The 19,024-nt window shown below is 34.7% G+C and overlaps 3 protein-coding genes and 1 pseudogene across 3 annotated transcripts; 2 read left to right on the top strand and 2 right to left on the bottom strand.

Annotated features, from left to right (window-relative positions):
• The first annotated feature begins 4,756 nt into the window (after positions 1 to 4,756).
• Positions 4,757 to 5,384, top strand: LOC147553330 (large ribosomal subunit protein uL15y pseudogene; annotated as a pseudogene).
• Positions 5,376 to 9,537, top strand: LOC147553329 (uncharacterized). The gene has a single exon (XM_086669344.1). The coding sequence runs from the start codon at positions 7,795 to 7,797 to the stop codon at positions 9,253 to 9,255; it is 1,461 nt and encodes a 486-aa protein (XP_086525470.1). The 5' UTR covers positions 5,376 to 7,794; the 3' UTR covers positions 9,256 to 9,537.
• A 470-nt stretch (positions 9,538 to 10,007) lies between these two features.
• LOC147553328 (putative caffeoyl-CoA O-methyltransferase At4g26220) lies at positions 10,008 to 11,796 on the bottom strand. The gene is made up of 5 exons (XM_086669346.1): positions 11,501 to 11,796; positions 11,244 to 11,323; positions 11,008 to 11,152; positions 10,765 to 10,899; positions 10,008 to 10,453 (listed from the first exon to the last, which is right to left on the bottom strand). The coding sequence occupies exons 1-5, from the start codon at positions 11,540 to 11,542 to the stop codon at positions 10,157 to 10,159; spliced, it is 699 nt and encodes a 232-aa protein (XP_086525472.1). The 5' UTR covers positions 11,543 to 11,796; the 3' UTR covers positions 10,008 to 10,156.
• A 2,734-nt stretch (positions 11,797 to 14,530) lies between these two features.
• LOC147553327 (transcription factor MYB7-like) lies at positions 14,531 to 16,543 on the bottom strand. The gene is made up of 3 exons (XM_086669345.1): positions 16,142 to 16,543; positions 15,898 to 16,027; positions 14,531 to 15,547 (listed from the first exon to the last, which is right to left on the bottom strand). The coding sequence occupies exons 1-3, from the start codon at positions 16,272 to 16,274 to the stop codon at positions 14,818 to 14,820; spliced, it is 993 nt and encodes a 330-aa protein (XP_086525471.1). The 5' UTR covers positions 16,275 to 16,543; the 3' UTR covers positions 14,531 to 14,817.
• Between the last annotated feature and the right edge of the window lie 2,481 nt (positions 16,544 to 19,024).

Here is a 19,024-nt window from a genome sequence, read left to right as displayed (position 1 = left end):
GTAGTCTAGTTAGGGTTTATAAAACCCTTCATGTTTAATGAAACTTCATTTTGCTTATGTTCGATTTACATAGATATGTCAATTAATCATTATAATAGATACGTCGGTTATTCAAGGCTAGTTTGATATTTAATATACAAAATGTAGTCACTTGAAAGATCCAACACCAAGTTTTATGTTAGTCATTCAGATAGGCGGTGATGGACTAGAATTGCAGCAGGACGTTCAAAATCGAAAGTTGAGTTTCGGAAGGTGTTATATATGGCCTTTGGCTTCGTTGGCATCAGTTAGTTGTTTTTATTCACGATTGTTTATCTTGTGCAATCTATCTTTTCATCTAAATTAAATAGTAACGCTTAGTCGAAATTTGGTGCATTTTTCCCAAACTGGTGTTCTAGTTTCATAGTGTCTTTATAACTTTGTATCCTTACGGTTAGATTAAATTATATAGAACACATCTTTTTGTGTATATTATAAATACAGTGGTATTATCCATCTTTATCATACATTCCTCGTGTTGTGGTAAAGTTCATGCTTAAACAAGACCACTACGACAAGAGCTAATATTCTTGCTTTAATGGTATTTGGTTGGTCTTTATATGTTAGACCATTTGTAGAAACTCTTTTCTAACGGAATTGTCTTGGAAGCGTCATTATGTGGTGAAGAAACTATGGTCTGATTAAACTTGGGAGTATTGTGAAGATTTGTATGTGTTGTTAGATTTGTGAACATTCAACTTAAAACTTGTTTATATAGAAAATTTAACTGAGTTCAAAATTTTGAAGGAAACTCGTGGTTTTGTGGAATTTTTCGAGACAGTAACTCATCGTCTCTGTCCTATCACCTATGACAAAGCCATCTCTCTCTCTCTCTCTCTCTCTCTCTCTCTCTCTCTCTCTCTCTCTCTCTCTCTCTCTCTCTCTCTCTCTCTCTCTCTCTCTCTCTCTCTCTCTCTCTCTCTCTCTCTCTCTCTCTCTCTCTCTCTCTCTCTCTCTCTCTCTCTCTCTCTCCTCTCTCTCTCCTCTCTCTCTCTCTCTCTCTCTCTCTCTCTCTCTCTCTCTCTCTCTCTCTCTCTTCTCTCTCATCTCTCTCTCTCTCTCTCTCTCTCTCTCTCTCTCTCTCTCTCTCTCTCTCCTTTTCTTCTTCCTCTTGTCATCTTTTCTGTCTGTCTTAGTCTCTTTATCTATTCCGACAAAGAGTAAGTCCTTTTTGACGGAATAATTCCGATATGGCTTGAGAACAATTCCGGTTGGTTTGAGAGATTTCTCTCAACCAGTAGTGTGTATTAGTTTGGCCAATCTTTTGTGTTTGTCGGTGATCGCGACAATATGAAAATTGAAAAGGAATCTCTCAAACCAGTAGTGTGTATTAGTTTGGCCAATCTTTTGTTGTTTGTCGGTGATCGCAACCAATATGAGAATTGAAAAGGAATTGTGTCGTGGGTAAACCAAAGAGAAGGAACAAAAAATAATTTTATTGTAGATTTGTACTCTGAAAATTTGTCTATGCTTCCCAAAACATTGGTGTATAACAAATATGTAAAGGGTACATGAAGGTTTCTTTCATATTATGTAGGTAAAGGTGGTAGGCTTTGAATTTGTCTAGTCGGAGTACAATAAGTGAGCATCACACGATAGAAGATATTGAATTCATATACTGTGTTTTTTTTTGTTGCTTCATTATTAACTCCCGAGATTTATAGATGCAAGTTATGGTATGGGAGAAAATCTATGTTATTTGTTATATCTACTAGGGTATAGCCCGTGCCTTACGGGCACGGAGTTTTCTATAAGTATTATACGTCAAATTATCGATATATATATTTTGGTCATTCAGAAATTTTCAAGTAGACAAAACAAAAATGATAATTGTAATAATGTGAGGTTTAAAGAAAGAAGAGAAAAGATAGAGAATCAAATAGTGTAAATTTAAGAAGAGAGAAAATGAGGGGAGAGAGATATAGCGTGAGATTTTATAAGAAGTGGGTAGTTTATTTTGACTTTTAGTTTTTACCCTTTAAAACCTCTTTTAAAACCTCTTTTAAAACGAAGGGTCGTGATTTACGAAAAAAAAATTAGCGGCTTAGATTTATAGAAATTGTTTATTACATGACAAAAAACCTAGCTAATTTGTTATACAGATTATATAAAACCCAATGGTGTTTTTTGAGGTGAGTTGTTGATTTATGTCTGAGATATTCACGTCCTTTAGATTGCCTTTTGTTTTTGTTGAACATTTAGATTGTCTTTTAAGATGTTCTCAATGAATGGTGGAGACACAATCACATATTTAATTTCGGTTTCTCACATGAATCCTTTAATTTCTTAAAACTACCCGTTAGACTTTTATATCCTGTTAATCATCAAATATGTTAACTTCTAAAAAATTAACTGCAAGGCCATACTATTGACATTTACTTGATACCCTACAATCATGTGATGAAATCGTGTGACAAAGAGATATTAGTGGGGAGAAAAATCGAAACTACCTCTTATTATGTCTCTGTTAAAGTTATTCCAAATTTAAATTTATTTGACCACGGATGTCTCGGTTTGGTAAAACTCGGATTTGACCACAAGAAGCTGTTAGTGGCGTGTAAGAATCTACTCTACATCCGAAGGGAGTGGGGTAAATAATGTACTCCTTATCAATTCTAGGATGTTAGAGGTGTTTGATTTTTTAGCACTTAGTAAATATCACTTACTGAATGCAATGTTGTTTGACTTTTATCACTTAGAAGTGTAATGTCGTTTCTTTTTCATCAATTACAAGTGTAATGTCGTTTGTTTTTCATCACTTTTAAGCGATATAAAAAAATATTAATTGTCCATATTATCATCGCATAAAGTCTCTTTATTTTCTAACTTTTGTTAATACGTGTTCACTCAAATAATCAGTCAACTCAATCAAAACTTCACATCATAAATTGATAAAGTAGATAAATTTCATGTCAGGTAGAGTAATGTAAGAAAGTATGCATTAACCAATAACATTTACACTATTAATTAATTCATCTGCAATTTCGTTTCGCAGTTGGATCATTGTAACTTGTTCTTGAGGTCAAAATGTCAAAGAATGTGGCATTGGATCATATTAATCAATAGCAAAATTTATTCAATCTAAAGACAATCTTGATGAAACCAACTTCTTGTTTAGACTTAAATTTTCACGCTTTTAGGTAGTTTAATAAGGTAGGTCTTTTGTGTCTTTTATGTGTTGAAATTATTTCTCTCTAAAGTGTCGTTTTGTTAGTCCGGCAAGAGAGAAATCAAATGCTTATATAAGAATTGATGTTGGAGAAGGTTAAAAATGAGATAGGAGAAAAACTTACTCATAAGAAGGTGGATCATTAGGCGGTGGCAAGCGGGACGACTAAATCAAGAAGTATTGTTTCAATACAAGAGGTGGTAGTCATACCCCTCCCTCACTAGTCGTCTCAGTGTCTCAGATGTGGTGTATGGACAGCCAACTCTTAACAATTCATTTTGTTCACCAGTTTAAGTGTCAATATGGACTAATGTTGGAGACTGAGACAAGTATCAACTTCTCTTTGGCAACCACAACCATTGCAAGCATATTCATTTTCTTCTTCCTTCTTTCATTTTTTTTTTTTTTTTGTAGAAATTAAAAAAGGTTAAGCTTATTGGTTGGGCTTGGGGTTCGCAAAAGTGGGTTTCTCTTATAATTCCCCATGACATGAGATAAGACCCAAAAACTAGAAGTTTAGGTACCAGCTTAATTATTGGGCCTCCACCAATATTAGTCCCTTCTTCCTTCCTCCATAAGCGTGTAAGGGTGGGATATTGGCCCAGAAACTCGAAACCCGCCCACGACCGTCTGAGTACAATGGGTTCGTGACTGTCCGATGCCTGAATCGATTCGAACCCTCCCGACCGAAAGAGCTTAAGCAGACGGACGCAGGCATAGACCCTTGCCCGGTGATCCGACAGAGTCTCCCCACTTATATAATTCGCCCGACCGAACCCGTCCATATTCGCCTCAAATTAGAAGCCTTCAACGCAAAAGCCCAATTCTAGGAGTGGAACCAACCCAAGGTTACACGCCTAGAACAAGTTATTATGCTTTAATGAGAAGGAAAGTGGTTGAAGGTATTTATAGGAGCTCATGCTTCTTTAATTCCTCACAAACTACAATGTGCGAAAATATCTTTTCCTTTTTGTATGAGTTTTCCTTTTATTGTTTAGTCGCACAAGGAAGGGTAACAAAGTTGGAGAGGGTTTTGAGTGCTACACGTAAGCTTCCCATGAGTGTGGCCTTATTAGAACTGCTAAGTCGGTATCGAGGGCTCTAAACGAGCTATAAACGGGTCGGGCTTGGGCGGGTAACCGGCGCAAGGTCCTCACCTGTGGGTGCCCGTTGTTCTTTACCCGAGTGGGCAGGTGAAATCCGATATTGAGCAACGGGCCCCGATTTACAAGGCGGGTCTCGAGTACCAGCGGGCGGGTTCGGGCCCGCGGATTTAATTCCCACCTCTACCGGTGTCCGACTGACTGATACCCCGGTTTGCCTGACTATCAAAACGACACTTTTTGGAGAAAAATTTGATATGTTCTCCTGTGTTTGCCTGGATGTCGATTGGACACTTAGAATTTGTGTCCGTTCCGCCCGGACGGGTTGAGTTAGTGTTTGATTCCCGTTCGGACCGATTCCCACCCCTATAAGCAGCAAGGGAGTTTCTATAGGCGCCTATTTTACCCTATAAATAGCTCTCAAACCCTAACATTTAAGTTTTGCCGCTACAGGAGGGAGACGCCCTGAACTAGAGAGAGAGATCAAAGATGACAACTGGACTAAAGAAGAATAGGAAGAAGAGAGGTCACGTCAGTGCCGGACATGGACGTATCGGAAAACATCGAAAGCATCCCGGAGGTCGTGGTAACGCCGGAGGTATGCATCATCACCGGATCTTATTTGATAAGTACCACCCTGGTTACTTTGGGAAAGTGGGTATGAGGTATTTCCACAAACTTCGTAACAAATTCTTTTGCCCAATTGTTAATGTTGAAAAACTATGGTCTATGATTCCTCAAGATGTCAAAGATAAAGCAAACCCTAATAATGTCCCTGTTATTGATGTTACTCAATTTGGGTATTTTAAAGTATTGGGTAAAGGAGTTTTGCCTCAATCTCAACCAATAGTTGTTAAAGCTAAACTTATTTCCAAGGTTGCTGAGAAAAAGATTAAGGAAGCTGGCGGTGCCGTTGTTCTTACTGCTTAGGGTTTTATTTACTGAACTAGTATTTCAATTGGTTTAGTAATTAGGGTTTCAAAGTTTGGATCTTTAATGTTTTCGTATTCGAATTACTTTTGAAAGTTCTGTTTTGGGTTTATTCCTGATAATATGAAACTTCATTTTGCTTATGTTTGATTTATATTACACTATATCTGTCTTGTTTGAACTGCTCAATTTTGTTATGTTTGTTTTCTATATGTTTGTCGATGCAACCCATTACATATATGTGTAGATTAATCACTATAATAAGATATGTCACTATAATAAGATATGATTATACAAAATGGGTTATTCACTAATAGTATGTAGCTACTTGAAAGATCAAACACCAAGTTTTGTTCTAGTCATTTCCATAGGGTGATAGACTAGAATGACAGGATGTTCGAAATGAAAAATTGAGTTTCAGAAGCGGGTAACATAAGGCGCCTTCATGGGTAAAGTTGTTTTATAGGTAAGTGTTTATCGTGTGCAATCTACCTTTTCATCTAAGTGAAATAGTAGTGTTAACTCGAAAATGTAGTTTTCTTCATTTGATGTCAATATCATATCGTTTACTAGGCATTTGGTGCATTTCTGCGAAATAAGTGTTCTAGTTTCATAGTGTATTATGTTTTTATCCCCTCTTTGTTTCCTTGGGGTAAGTTTAGAAATTATGAGTTGATTATATACTTATGATACATCTACACAAACCCTAAGTTGTTGCTCGGGAAGTGGCTCAGAGCTGCTCAACTGGGGTCGATCCTGATTCAAACCTAAAGCCATGTTACTCTGGATCACTCTTCTGTCATATATATACATAAGAAGGTGGACTTGCTTCACTGAGCATTTGTCATATCGAATAAACCCAAGCTTGTCTATTTTCTTATGTTTGTTTGGATTGGAGTTAAGTATATATTTAACATTTTTACTGTTATCATTGAGTATACGCAACCTTTAAATTATTTTTGGCATAACCCTTAATAAAGTAAACGCTTTTTTCATCGTCTTTAATAAAAGAATCTCATAAAGTACACATTGTTGTCTATATTATAAATGCAGTGTCATTATCCATCTCTATTATATATTCCTCATGTTTTATTTGTCGTTCTAAAGTTCATCCTTTTATACCATCCCAATGATAAGAGCTAATACCCTGACTTCAATGGTATATGGTCAGTCTGTATATTAAGACCACTCGTAGAAACTTTGTATGGAATTTATCTTAGAACTACCATTATGTGTCGAAGAAACTATGGTCTAGATAAACTTGGAATTGCTTTTAGATTGGTATATGTGAAATTTGTGAACATTTAACTCAAAACTGGCCGATGACTTTTAACTATTTATCTATTCTTTAGTATTAGGTAGGTAAGTTGGTAGGTTTGAACTTGTCTACTCCGTGTGCAATAAAGGAGTCCAAACCCATAGAATATATGAATTCATATATTCTTTTTTTCTTTACTATTATCTTCTATCCCCTTTCCTTTTGAAGGGGAGTCAGTCGTGGTTGTCGAACCCCATTTGAAAACAATGTGCAACCATAAGCCTACCTATTCCAATACCCAAATTATAAAATAAAATAAGAATGATATCATTATGAAAACTAGTTAGGTTTCTCTTCTCTCTCTTCTTTCCCTTTCTTCTCTTTTCCCTCCTCCATTGAGGGGGGAGGTCGCTTTTATAAAATTGTCGAGGATGGGAGTGGAGAATACCCTCCCATCTGCAAAGGGGATTTGCGGCGAAAAAATTGTGATGTTGCACTTTTTGTTATTTTTGAGGACCTTCTGGCGAGAATTGAGGGTCAAAATGGCAAAAAACAAATTTGTGTTCTTGCACTTTTTGTTATTTTTGAGGACCTTCCGGTGAGAAATGAGGGTTAAAATGACTAGTTGATCGCCCATGAGCCATTGTTGTTAAAGCACCATATTAGTGAAGGTGTGATAAAATCACAAATGGGAGGTTGAAATGTGCCATCCTCTTCTATTGACTTTGTTGGAGTATCTTTTTTTTTTTTTTTTGAAAGTTTGTTGGAGTATCTTTGAATTATGAATTGATGTATAATTTTAATTGTAATTCCGAGAAACTGATTTGAAGTGCTGTGATGGTTGGTAACTTTCGTCTCACATATATTATCCTAGTCTTATCCTAGACTAATATCAATGTATTAAGTGTGGCGTACCTTTTAGTTTCAGCCTTTCAGGACAAGGTTATAGGCGGTGGAGTGCTAGATTTTAAGTTAGCTACAACTATTAAAACTTGTGAGAAAATTTATATGTAATCTTGTTCTTTGTCTATGGTGAAAACCAAATCTAGATTATTTGGGTCTCATGTTAGTGTCATCATCAACTAAAAATTTCCCTACATTGTATTTTGTGGAATTTGTTGGGGTAAATTTCTTCTCCCCCAAAAAAACAAATTTCTCTTGAGTAGTGCTAATCTTAAAGATTCTTAAACACTAAACGGTGTAGCTTTCTTCTTTGTTTGTTTGCTTGTTTGCGGTGGTTTCTCTTCTCACCTACCCTCTCTCTCTCTCTCTCTGACTAGTTTCTCTCTCTAGAAATGGAGCAGCTTCTGTGTGATGAACTGGTTCAACAAATCTTTATCCGTCTTCCTCCATCATCATCTTCATCAATCTCACTAGTAAGCAAGAGATGGTTGAATATCCATCGTTCCTCTATTAATTCTCTCTCTCTACAAATCAATCTTAACCACAATTCTTCATCTATTTCTTCATTTCTATCTCACTACCCACATCTCAATTCTCTCACTATCATCTCTGGTAGTCTCAATTCTTCATCACCTGAATATAACAATAACAATAGTTTATCTGACCATCTATTTCTTTTAATTGCTTCTAGTTGTTCTAATCTCAAAGTTCTTCGTTTCTTTGCTGACTCTGTTTCTCCCTCTTCTTTACTTTATCTCTCTAAAACCTCTAAACATCTTACTTCTCTTCATATATCCTCCTCTTTCCGTCCTCTCTCTTTTCATTGGCTAATCCATTTCCCATTTCTAAAAGACCTTTCTTTTTCAAATTCTACCCCCAAATTCGATGACTTCACAAACCCAAGTTCCAATTTTGATCCTAAACTTGAACAAGGAGAAGAAGCTCTGTTTTCCCCAAATTCATCTGGGTTACCCTTAGAAAACCTCTGTTTATCAGGAATTGGAGCTGAAGATCATGGCATAAGTTGGCTATGGAAAAACATCAAAAATCTTAAAAAATTACAACTAAAAAACTGTGAAGGTATTGGAGATGATCCCTCTTCTCCTTCTTCCTTCTTCAATTGTTTAATGGGTCTTCAAGAATTAGAGCTCAGAACAAGTAGAACAATAGTTGATAGGGTTTTATCACAATTAGCAGAACACTGTGATTCTCTGAATTCTTTACTTTTATATGATGGAGGTAGCAGAGATAGTCTTCATCAATTTATAACCACAACCAAATCAACTATTCGAAAACTCGATTTTCGTCTTCCTTTAGATATCGAAGATGATCATCTCTCTGCAATTTCAGAGAATTTCAGAAGAAGTTTAACTAGTCTTCGTCTTCAAAGTTGTTGTCTTTTAACAGGTGAAGGTCTTAAGAACTTTGGGTTAGCCATGAAAGATGGAATAATTGAAGAATTAGGTCTCTTAAATTGTGATGTTGTGGAGAGAGAAACAGGGTTATTAACAACTTTAGGGCAGAATTTGAAGGGTTTAAAGAAACTGGATTTGTCTTTCAATGAGATGTTAGTTGATAGAGAATTCATTTCCATGCTTGTTTCTTGTAAGAATTTGATTGATATCAAATTGAGAGGGTGTAGAGGAATTACAAATACAGCCATGATTTCTATATCCAAGAACTGTAAGTTGATTGAAAGTTTGGATATAAAACAATGTTGTAAAATTGGGGAAGAAGGAGTTGAAGTGATTTTAATGAATTTACCTAGATTGAGATGGATTCATGTTGAAGAAATCAAGGTTTCAGATGTTTCTAAGATTTGGGTATCTGAAAAACATATTGAAATTGGTTGACTATTATGAAAGGATGGTATTTTGATGAAGCAAGGGTTCATGAATAATGTTATAGCGAAGAACTTGCAAAACTAGAAAAATCAATTTATGAAAGTAAACAATCACACTGAATACCGAGATTTACGTGGTTCAGTTGGTGTATGAGAGAGAGAGAGAGAGATTTCTCTGTAAATAATGTATCATTATAATGTATGGTTGCTTGTACATATTGTTGTCTATGAAGGCCTTTGTGATACTGTACTTGTTTGTATGGTTACTTGTAAATATGATATACTTCTTGCACCTGTTGTTAGGGTTTCCATCGGTAGACGAGAAGCATAGATGGTCTCCAGAAGCTGCAGTTTTACCCGCTCCTGGCCATCTCAAGAGAGCTTGTACCTACCATGACCACACCATGAACTTGTTGTTCTATTTGGCAGGGGGAGAGCAGGTCTGTGTATAATGGAGAGACGCATTCCCTCGACTTGTACTCTTGATCCAACTCATATGTTGCTCCATTGCCATTAGGGTAGGATTTGAGAAAGATCGCGTAAAATATGGGTTTGTAAGAAAAATATTCTAAAAATTTTATGTGGCACTCAAAAGTTTTAAAGATTGAGTGTTGGATGACCTAAATGGTAGTTCAAATCTTAAAACAAGTCTTTCCAGTTGTAAGACCTAATTACATAGTACAGCAAAAATCACCTTCAACAACTACATAAATTTGCTCTGGATTTAGATTAACAAAGAGAAACCACCGCATGGTAATCGTATTGCCACAAACTTATTTGTTTTATTGATGAACGATGATGATACGCAGATACATCGATACACAGCTAGGAACAAGTAAATAACTTCATTAACCTCCACAAACAATTAACTTAAACGAAACGATTCAAGAAGAGGTTTTCTTTTCTTTCCATTAACAGAGACGAATGCAAATAGTAGAACCATCACTTACAGGGACATGGGCTATTTGAATACGAGTATCAGTTGCCAAGAACTTGTTCAACTCAACAGCAAAAGGCGTATTATATACGTAGTATGGTTCTGTAATAGTAGATTTATCTTCTATGGCAACAGTTCCTCCACAGAGTGTGTTGTCATAGAGAATGACTCCCCCAACCCTAACCAGTTTCAATAGCTTCTCATGATAATTTATGTAGTTATCTTTATCTGCATCGACGTAAGCAAAATCAAAACTCCCTTCGTTTTCAGTCTGCAAAAGAATTCGATTAGTTAACGAATTAAGTTTCGCAACACTGCCCAAGTATTTGTGCTAATGAGTATTATAGCACACTATGATTTAGGGATGTGTTATTTGTTTTTCCGAATTCAAATCCAATATCTAAAACGAGTATTATAGATAGATGTCTGAGTCTCATAAATATTCAAATCGGACTAATTTTAGGTTCATTTTACATAAAAAAAAAAATAGTGAGTCTGAGACCTTCGTATGAAATAATCTAAAACGACAATTGTGCCCTTTACTAAAGTTGTTTTTGAGAGGAAGTGGTAGTCAAAACATACATTTTCAAGGAGTTTGTCTAGAATTGGATGAGCAGGAGATACAATGAAGTCAATTTTGTGTTCAACACCAGCTTTTCGAACAATGGGTGCCCCAACCGTTTCATATGCTTCTCCATTTATATCGATCGCTGTAATCTGCATCATTTTGAAAAAAAAATTATTCGGAGAATTAGGAAAATTTCTTGAGGGACGATGAGACATGAAACGAACAAAATGAGGCAGATCACAGAGGAAGAAATGAACCTTGCCGTCATTAGGCAATGAAAGAGCGGTGAGGAGTAGCGAGTATCCTGTGAAAACACCGATTTCGATGGTCTTCTTCGCATTGATTAGCCTCAACAACAATGTCATCAATTGTCCTGCATCTGGTCCAGTACCCATACAAGCGCTGTAGAGACACGAAGAAAAGTAAGAAACAAGAGGTTAATTTAAGGGATACCATTTTTCTATTAGGTTATAATGTGGTGACGAAAGCGTACTCTGGGTGTTTTGCAGTAGCTTCTCTTAGCTCTTTCACAAGCTCTGGTTCAGTTGGGTATACACTGGTTTTCAAGAGATACTGTAATAACCATTCAAACATAGAATTAGTAAAAGAAAGCAAGCAAATTGTACGAGTAAAGAAAAACTAGACCTTCACATTGGATCGACGTGAATAAGTTTTGTTCATCGATGATCTCTGCCAGCAACCCACTTAGAAAGGCATAAAATTTACAAAGAAAAGAGAAAGAAAAAGTACCTGATAGAGCTCCTTGCTTTGCAAAAGTCCTGCTTCTTCCATGGTTAGCTTCTCAACTATGTCTTTCGCAACTTGAATGTATAAGCTTCAAGAAAGGGTTTGGAAGGAACTTATAATGAACTAATCTTACAATAATTACATATATAGATGAAACAATATAATATTCTCATAATCTGATTAACCTTCCCCAAGCTTTTATATATAAATATATAAAAAGTCTGATAGAGTAGATGAATTTTTGATCATATTAAGATCTTTACAAATAAAATACTACTAAATGATATCATCTTTCCAACAACAAAAAAAAATGGTATCATCTAATAAAGATTAACCTTCCCCATGCTTTTATATAGTATATATAAATTCATACATGTGTGCTGGACCTTAACAAAAAAAAAAAATGTGTGCTGGATGGTATTTAATAGCTACTTGGTCAACTCATTGATATGGAGAAAGATCTGGGATCCAACTATAAATACCAAGAGAGGGGGGATTCAATATAGTAATTTTATGTGTAAATAAAACAAATAGCTAGGTATGAAGTCTTTATAAACATCTCCCCACATATTTTTTTTATTTTTTTTGGAAATTGACTCGTAGTCATTGCAATTGCATTGACACATTCAAAGATGTGATAAATATGATAACAACCGAAGTCAAACTCTTACAAGAACAGGCTCATGGCCTAAAACTAAACAAAATTATTTATACCTTTTTCTGTTTTTTGTTGAAAGAAAATTATTTATACCTTAATATCCAAGTTCAATAAACTATGAAATCCACCTCCTTAATTTGAGAAGTGAAACGTGGGTACCTTATAACAAAGAAAAGTGAAAAGTGGGCAGATAAATTGTTATTGTATCGAAGACAAATTAGAGTATTTTTATTTAACCATGTGGCTTGTTTTTGTTGCAATATATTCTACCATCTAGCTAGCAAGGGAAATTTTATTTTAGACTTTCTCCATAGGACAGTTAGTCTTCTGATTTTTTTTTTTTTTTTGATGAGAATAGTCTTCTGAATTTTATATTAGAACATCTCCGATGCACCATCATGATTTTTCTTAAGAAATCGTTATCCTTTAGTCGTGTTTGTAACTGCAAGATTAAAATAAAGAATAACAAATATTATAACTGGAATCCGATGTCGAATGACAAATTTACAGCCGCATGCATCTGATGATATCATATCGTATCGGATCATATCATATTATTATATTATATTATATTTTTTAGGGTTATTTCCCAAATGGCCCCCAACTTTGTGACCAGCTTCCTGCCTGGCCCCCTACTTTAGAAATAATTCCCATATGACCTCTTTTTTCCGTTATCTTTAACGGTCCGTTACTCTCTCTCCTCAATCTCATTTTCTCACTCTGCCAAGTCACCTATCCGCCACATCATCATCTTCTCCGGCATAGGTCGCCGGGCGGCCAAATTTCCGGTCGGCGACCTTCAATTTTTTTTTATTTTCTCTTTCTCTAAAAAAGAAGATTTCTCTCACATCTCTCTCTCTCTAAACTCCGGCGAAGGGGTTTCCCTTCGCCGGAGTTTAGAGAGAGAGAGAAAATGTGATAGAAAAAAAAAATTTAGAGAGAGATAGAGAGAATAAAAAAAATAAAAAATAAAATTGAAGGTCGCCGGCCGGAAATTCCGGCCGTCGACCTATGCCGGAGAAGATGATGATGTGGCGTGATAGGTGACTTGGCAGAGTGAGAAAATGAGATGGAGGAGAGAGAGTAACAGACCGTTAAAGATAACGGAAAAAGGGGGCCATATGGGAATTATTGCTAAAGTAGGGGGTCAGGCAGGAAGCTGGTCACAAAGTTGGGGGCCATTTGAGAAATAACTCTTTTTTTTACTTTGTTAGATGGACTTCAAGAGTCGTTACATTCAATACAGTGCGGATGCATTATTAATAAATACATTAATTAACACCACAATTAAGGACAGTTTGGGAATTACCTAAACCCTAGAATTCTGAAATTAGTAAATTCTATCATCAAGTTAGGGAATTACCTTAATTTAGTTGATTGAGACTTAAGAATACTTTCCCTTACATGAACCCCTTTCAACTTGTGCAAAATTGGAAGAAAGAATATCCCCATTAACACTCAAACCAGAATTATTGGATTCTGGAGGGAGAAACTAGTAATTTCTGACCAAAAAACAATAGAACTTAGCTTAATTCGATCGTAATACACTTACCTTCGAAGAAACTAGAATTTCTCTCTAAAATCCACTTGAGATTCTCCCTCTAATTCGAATTTGGTTATCTAAAACCCCAGCCCAAACTTGAACTCGTTGGAAAGAAGTGAAGAAAAGTCAGTTTTGATTTTCCCTTAACCAGCCGAAATTCAACTTTAATCCCTGTATTTGTCGTGATTGCAAAATACCCCACATTTTGTACTCTTGCTGCTTTAGCCCATATTTTGACTTGACCCAAATGTTAAAAAGTTACTCAACTAACCTTATAAACTTGGGATCGTACAGATTGATTACCATTTGTTCGATAATTGGTGGGTTCTAGGGTGCCCACTCTCTCATTTGTTCCTACTTCTGAGCAGTTGGCTGATGTCTTCACGAAAGGCTTATCAAATCCTTTGTTTTCTAGTCTACTCTCCAATTTGTTGCAATGATTTTTAATTCGTAATAAGAGCAAGATTACAATGATTCTCGAAGATTTCTGTAAGCTACAAATAATCAAACTAAATAGGGACCTTATCATACATCTTTTTGTTGACGCTTAAGAAGAGGAGAAGGAAGGAAGCAACTGTTTATATTTGTTGTCTCTCTATATAGTGTATCATTATAATGTATGGTTGCTTGTACTTGCCTTTCACAGGTCGCGCAGGTTCGTGGCCTAGCCTAATGGAGTGGCGGTGGTAGAAGTTGGTGTGCCACGACTCTTTTTGGGAATGAGATATAAACCAAAGTATTGAGGAAGCTAAGGTTCAAAACATTTGTATCTCATTCTTTGAGTTACTGTAAAAAAAAAATAGTATATAAGACTAAGGGAACAAAACAAAAGTTTAGAGTATATGATTGCATTGCCATCATACAACTATTGATAAGTTCCTTTTATATCTTCTTTATAGAAACATCAAAAACAAAAGTAAATGAAAATAACATAAAGAAAGATTTACAACAACAACAACAACAACAACAACAACAACAACAACCAAGTCCCTCTGTCTCTCTCTATGTATATATAGAAAGCTCCTCCATTACTATACTTTCTACCTCTACCCAATACCCAAAATGGTGAAAAGGGATAAAAAGGAAGTAAATTTTGCACTGAATTCACACATTCTAAATTTATTGAAAGAGATTAAAACTAACCCCACTGTGATCATCAGATAATGATGACATTGGGAAACTACTAAAGTTAAAGGTTTCAGCTTCTTCATGTCTATATTTTTTATCATCTTGTGGATTCCATGAATCCACCTTCATTTCTTCAGTTTTTACTCCATTAAATTGAAACCCATTAAAATTTGAATCTAACTTACTCTCGAGATTCCATGAAAAACCTGCATTTTCGACCAACCCACTCATTTTCGAACTCGAACCCTCTGATATCTCTGTCTGTGATAAATTACTGCAATGAGAATGAGTTAAATTAGGGATTGAACTAAACCCGAATTCATAGTTATCTTCAATATCGATGTCGTTTGCTTGTCTGAAATGTTGGTGGTACTGAATTAAAAGATTTGGATTAGTCCCAATTTGATCTTGAGAACCCACTTGATATTCATAGCAAGGAATTGAATCAATCACTTGTTTATTAGAAAAGTGATCATCAAAACGATTTTCACTAGTACTAATTAGTCCTGTTTCGAAACGAGTCGAACTCTTGATATCTGATTCTTTAATGGAGGTTTCTTCTCTGTAATTCTTCTCCTCCGGTTCATCACTTTTGTTCAACGGTTTATGAGTATTTGGATCAAGTCCTTGTTGCTTTAGTTTCTTCTTCAAACTTGAATTCCAAAAATTCTTGATTTCATTATCAGTTCTTCCAGGTAACTTAGTTGCAATTTGAGCCCACCTAGAGTTTCAATCCAAAATGAAAATTTGATCAATACCCATTTCAGATTTTGGATACGTAACACTCCAAACCTTAGCAGTTATCGATATTGTCTCTGCTTTTGACACGGTGCTCGAGTCCAACAGGTACAGGATTTCGCTTCTTGCAAAGGCTCCACGAGCACGAGACTCGACTACGGGTGTGAGCTCAAGCTTAATAAGTCTCGACTTGTTTTGGGTTGGGCTCGTGGAGTCTTGGTCGTGAACAAAATTTTGTACCCATTAGGCTTGATAGTGGGTGTTTTAAAGCGAAGACAATATCGATAACTGTTAAAGCTTGGGTATTACAGGAACAATCAATTTGATAAATACCTGTTGCCTAAAACTTCATGGAGATTGATTATCAAATCTTCTTCTTCTTGTGAAAACATTCCTCTCTTAACATCTGGTCTTAAATAATTAATCCATCTTAATCTACAACTTTTCCCACATCTAAGCAAACCTGCAAGAATTAATCAAAAATTAGAATCAATTAGTGAGAGAAACAGAGGAAAAACAGAGTTTAATATTTTTCGAGAGAGAGAGAGAGAGAGAGAGAGAGAAACAAGTACATTACCAACTTGTTTGGGAACAGAACTCCAACATCCAACACCAAATGTAGTTATATAATTGAAAAGTTTTTCATCTTCTTCATGTGACCATAAACCTTTCCTTAATTTTTGTGTTAAAAGACCCGAATTTCGACCCATTTAGAACTATATATATCTAATCGATTTTCAAGATGGAAACTTTAGATGATTTTTGAAGTAATGAAATGGGTGGAGTTTAGAATTTCAAATAGTGTAGTATATTTATGAACATTCAGGATTGAATGGTGAGTCTGATAATTTATTTAATGGTGAAAAGAGGAGAGAGAAAATGATGCTTAGATTTGAAGTTAAAGAGAGGAAGGAGAAGAACAAGTGAAAGTTGGGTCTTGGGTTTTACGCAAAACTAGTAATGCTTTTGAATTGTGAGTAGTGAATTGGGTTTTAAGATATCTCTTTATATGGATTGGTCTCTCTCTCTATATCTCTTACAAAAACTTAGAATAATTAAGAACAAACCCTTCAATGGTGTAATTTTTGTGTAACTTTTTATGAAAATGATATTTGTGTTTGCCTAATGGACTTTTTGCTAGTTTTTTTTTGTTGCAAATATTTTTTGGTAGTTAGAAATCATTAAATCATATAGATGTGTGATAGAGAAAATGTCACATCAATAAGGGAGACTACGTAAAACTTTTCCGGAAGTATACAAAACCAATAAATGTTTTTTTTTAGTCTGATAAATTGAAATATTTGCAGATATTCAATTGTTAATATGATTTATGTAGAGAAAGTACAATATAATACAGTAATTTCAATGGAGTTAATTTAGTTATATAGATGAACTGGTAAATATTTCCAAGCACTTCAATTTATTAGACTACCTATAGGCTATAGAAAAGAACATTTGTTAGTTTTGTCATTTTTTTGGCAGAATGAAAATAAACGTTTTCAGAATATAGATACAATCTCACCGTTTTATTCAAAAAAAAAACCTATTTAATAGCAGAATAATGAGTTAAGTTTAATTATATAACTAGTCCAACAGATTGACTGAATTATATTAGTACCTAGTAAATATCTACAAACATTCAAAGTCGGAAAGCAAAATAAAAAATTTGATAAGCAAAAAGTATCAAAAGAATTATTGATATTGAGATAGTATGGCATTATATGAGATAGTATAAATATTAAAAATATCAGCCGACACTCATATGTCATTATGGGTAGGGTCCAGTTCTGAATTTGCTTTAAGACTGATTGGTGTATATTCTAAGTTATGTAGTAGTAAATTGAGCTTATTATGCTTGTTTATAGTCTCACCTCTTCATTGGTTGAATACTCACTTAAAATTGTTTGAAATTAGATGTTTTAATTTGATCCGAAGAAAAAATTATATTGTGTTATTAAAATATAAATCACAGTACGAGTGTCTGTAAGACAGTTTCTATGATAGTTACGATATATTTCATCCTTATAATGTATAAAAACCAAATGATGCATGATTGTTCAGCTGCACTCGGGTAATGTTGCTTTTTCAGAAGAGAAAAGAAAAGGTAGAGTTTGCATTTGCGACTCTAATTCTCTAAATGCATTAAGTTGTTCGTTTTTTAAAATCTATTCGCACTACCGAAGTTAAATATTTACATCTGGAAGAATTTTGTACTTCACAATCTTTTAATCAGTACAGTCGGACAAAATTGTTTATGTAATTTACTTTTCAATATAGTATTATGTATCGTACTTAGAAAATTTTGTACATACGGAAACCCTTCATAAGGTGACATTGTTTTTGCTCTAGTAATACGATCCCACCCTGAGGCCTGAGTATGTATTCCTCTATTAAAGAATCTAATGTGTTATTCTTTTGTTGTTTTTTCTATCTCATGAATCTATCTCCTTCAAAATTTTCCGATAAAACTTTTAAGTCTACTTTACCGATGGATGAACAAATAAGATATAAATATTTAAAACAGAGTATATGTTTAATAAATTAAGTAAATAAATAAATAAACCGACAGTATAGATGTCGGATGATATAAATGACGTATCTTGAAATATACGCCGCCAGCAAACTATCCATTTCCTGTACATTATTATCTCTTCCTCCATAATACTCCAATTCGAGCCATAAATTATGTGAACCCAACCCTAACCCCACTCACTATTTTTTTTAGTTCGTATATTCGTTTTTATCAAAAGGCTTCTGTCAAATTCAATAGTCAATTTTACTACAGTTGTTTTTTTTTTGTGAAGAGAGTCCATTATACATTACATTCAGGAGGATTAATTATAATGTCTAGTTGGTTGGATTTCGTCGAAAATGAGTTTATTTTGTGCCTTCAACCGTTGCCAAAGAATACTATTACTCAATTGAATGCCTTCTTGATATCTGGCTTCTTTTTAATCATTGCTCAAATATTGAGTTTATGGAATTAACTGATCCACTCTTAAACTAAGAGGAGAGATCTCATCAAAAAAAAAAAAAACTAAGAGGAGAGACGAACCATACTATATTTTGAGTAAGCTCCACATAAACAAGAAAAATTTAAACACTGGGTTATTCAATTTCTAGAATTTCGTCCATGACACGACATTATTCAATTTTACCATAGATTTATAGGGTAGACTATTGGACCGACTATATTTTATAAGAAAAATTCATCATAAATGTTCTTTCAGAAATTAAACTATAAAACTATGTTAATCTCTATAGGAATCACAAAAATCATATAAGCATTTGGTTGTTATAAAAGTAGTATTATGTAATTATGGGTTACCTCTTTCATTTTGGGGGTTAAGCATTTAACTCGATTTTCTTTTCAAAATTAACCAGTATTTAGCAAGTAGACTTTAATGAATGATAGATTCAAATGGTACTACTAAGATATCCCTTGCATTTTATACTGAGT

The sequence above is a fragment of the Eschscholzia californica genome, unplaced genomic scaffold (assembly GCF_041429995.1).
Source record: "Eschscholzia californica isolate CP2 unplaced genomic scaffold, dmEscCali1.0.p SCAF_3, whole genome shotgun sequence".
Lineage (NCBI taxonomy): Eukaryota > Viridiplantae > Streptophyta > Magnoliopsida > Ranunculales > Papaveraceae > Eschscholzia > Eschscholzia californica.
The sequence above is the reverse complement of the archived record's forward strand: the minus strand, read 5'-3'. Positions and strand labels throughout refer to the sequence as shown.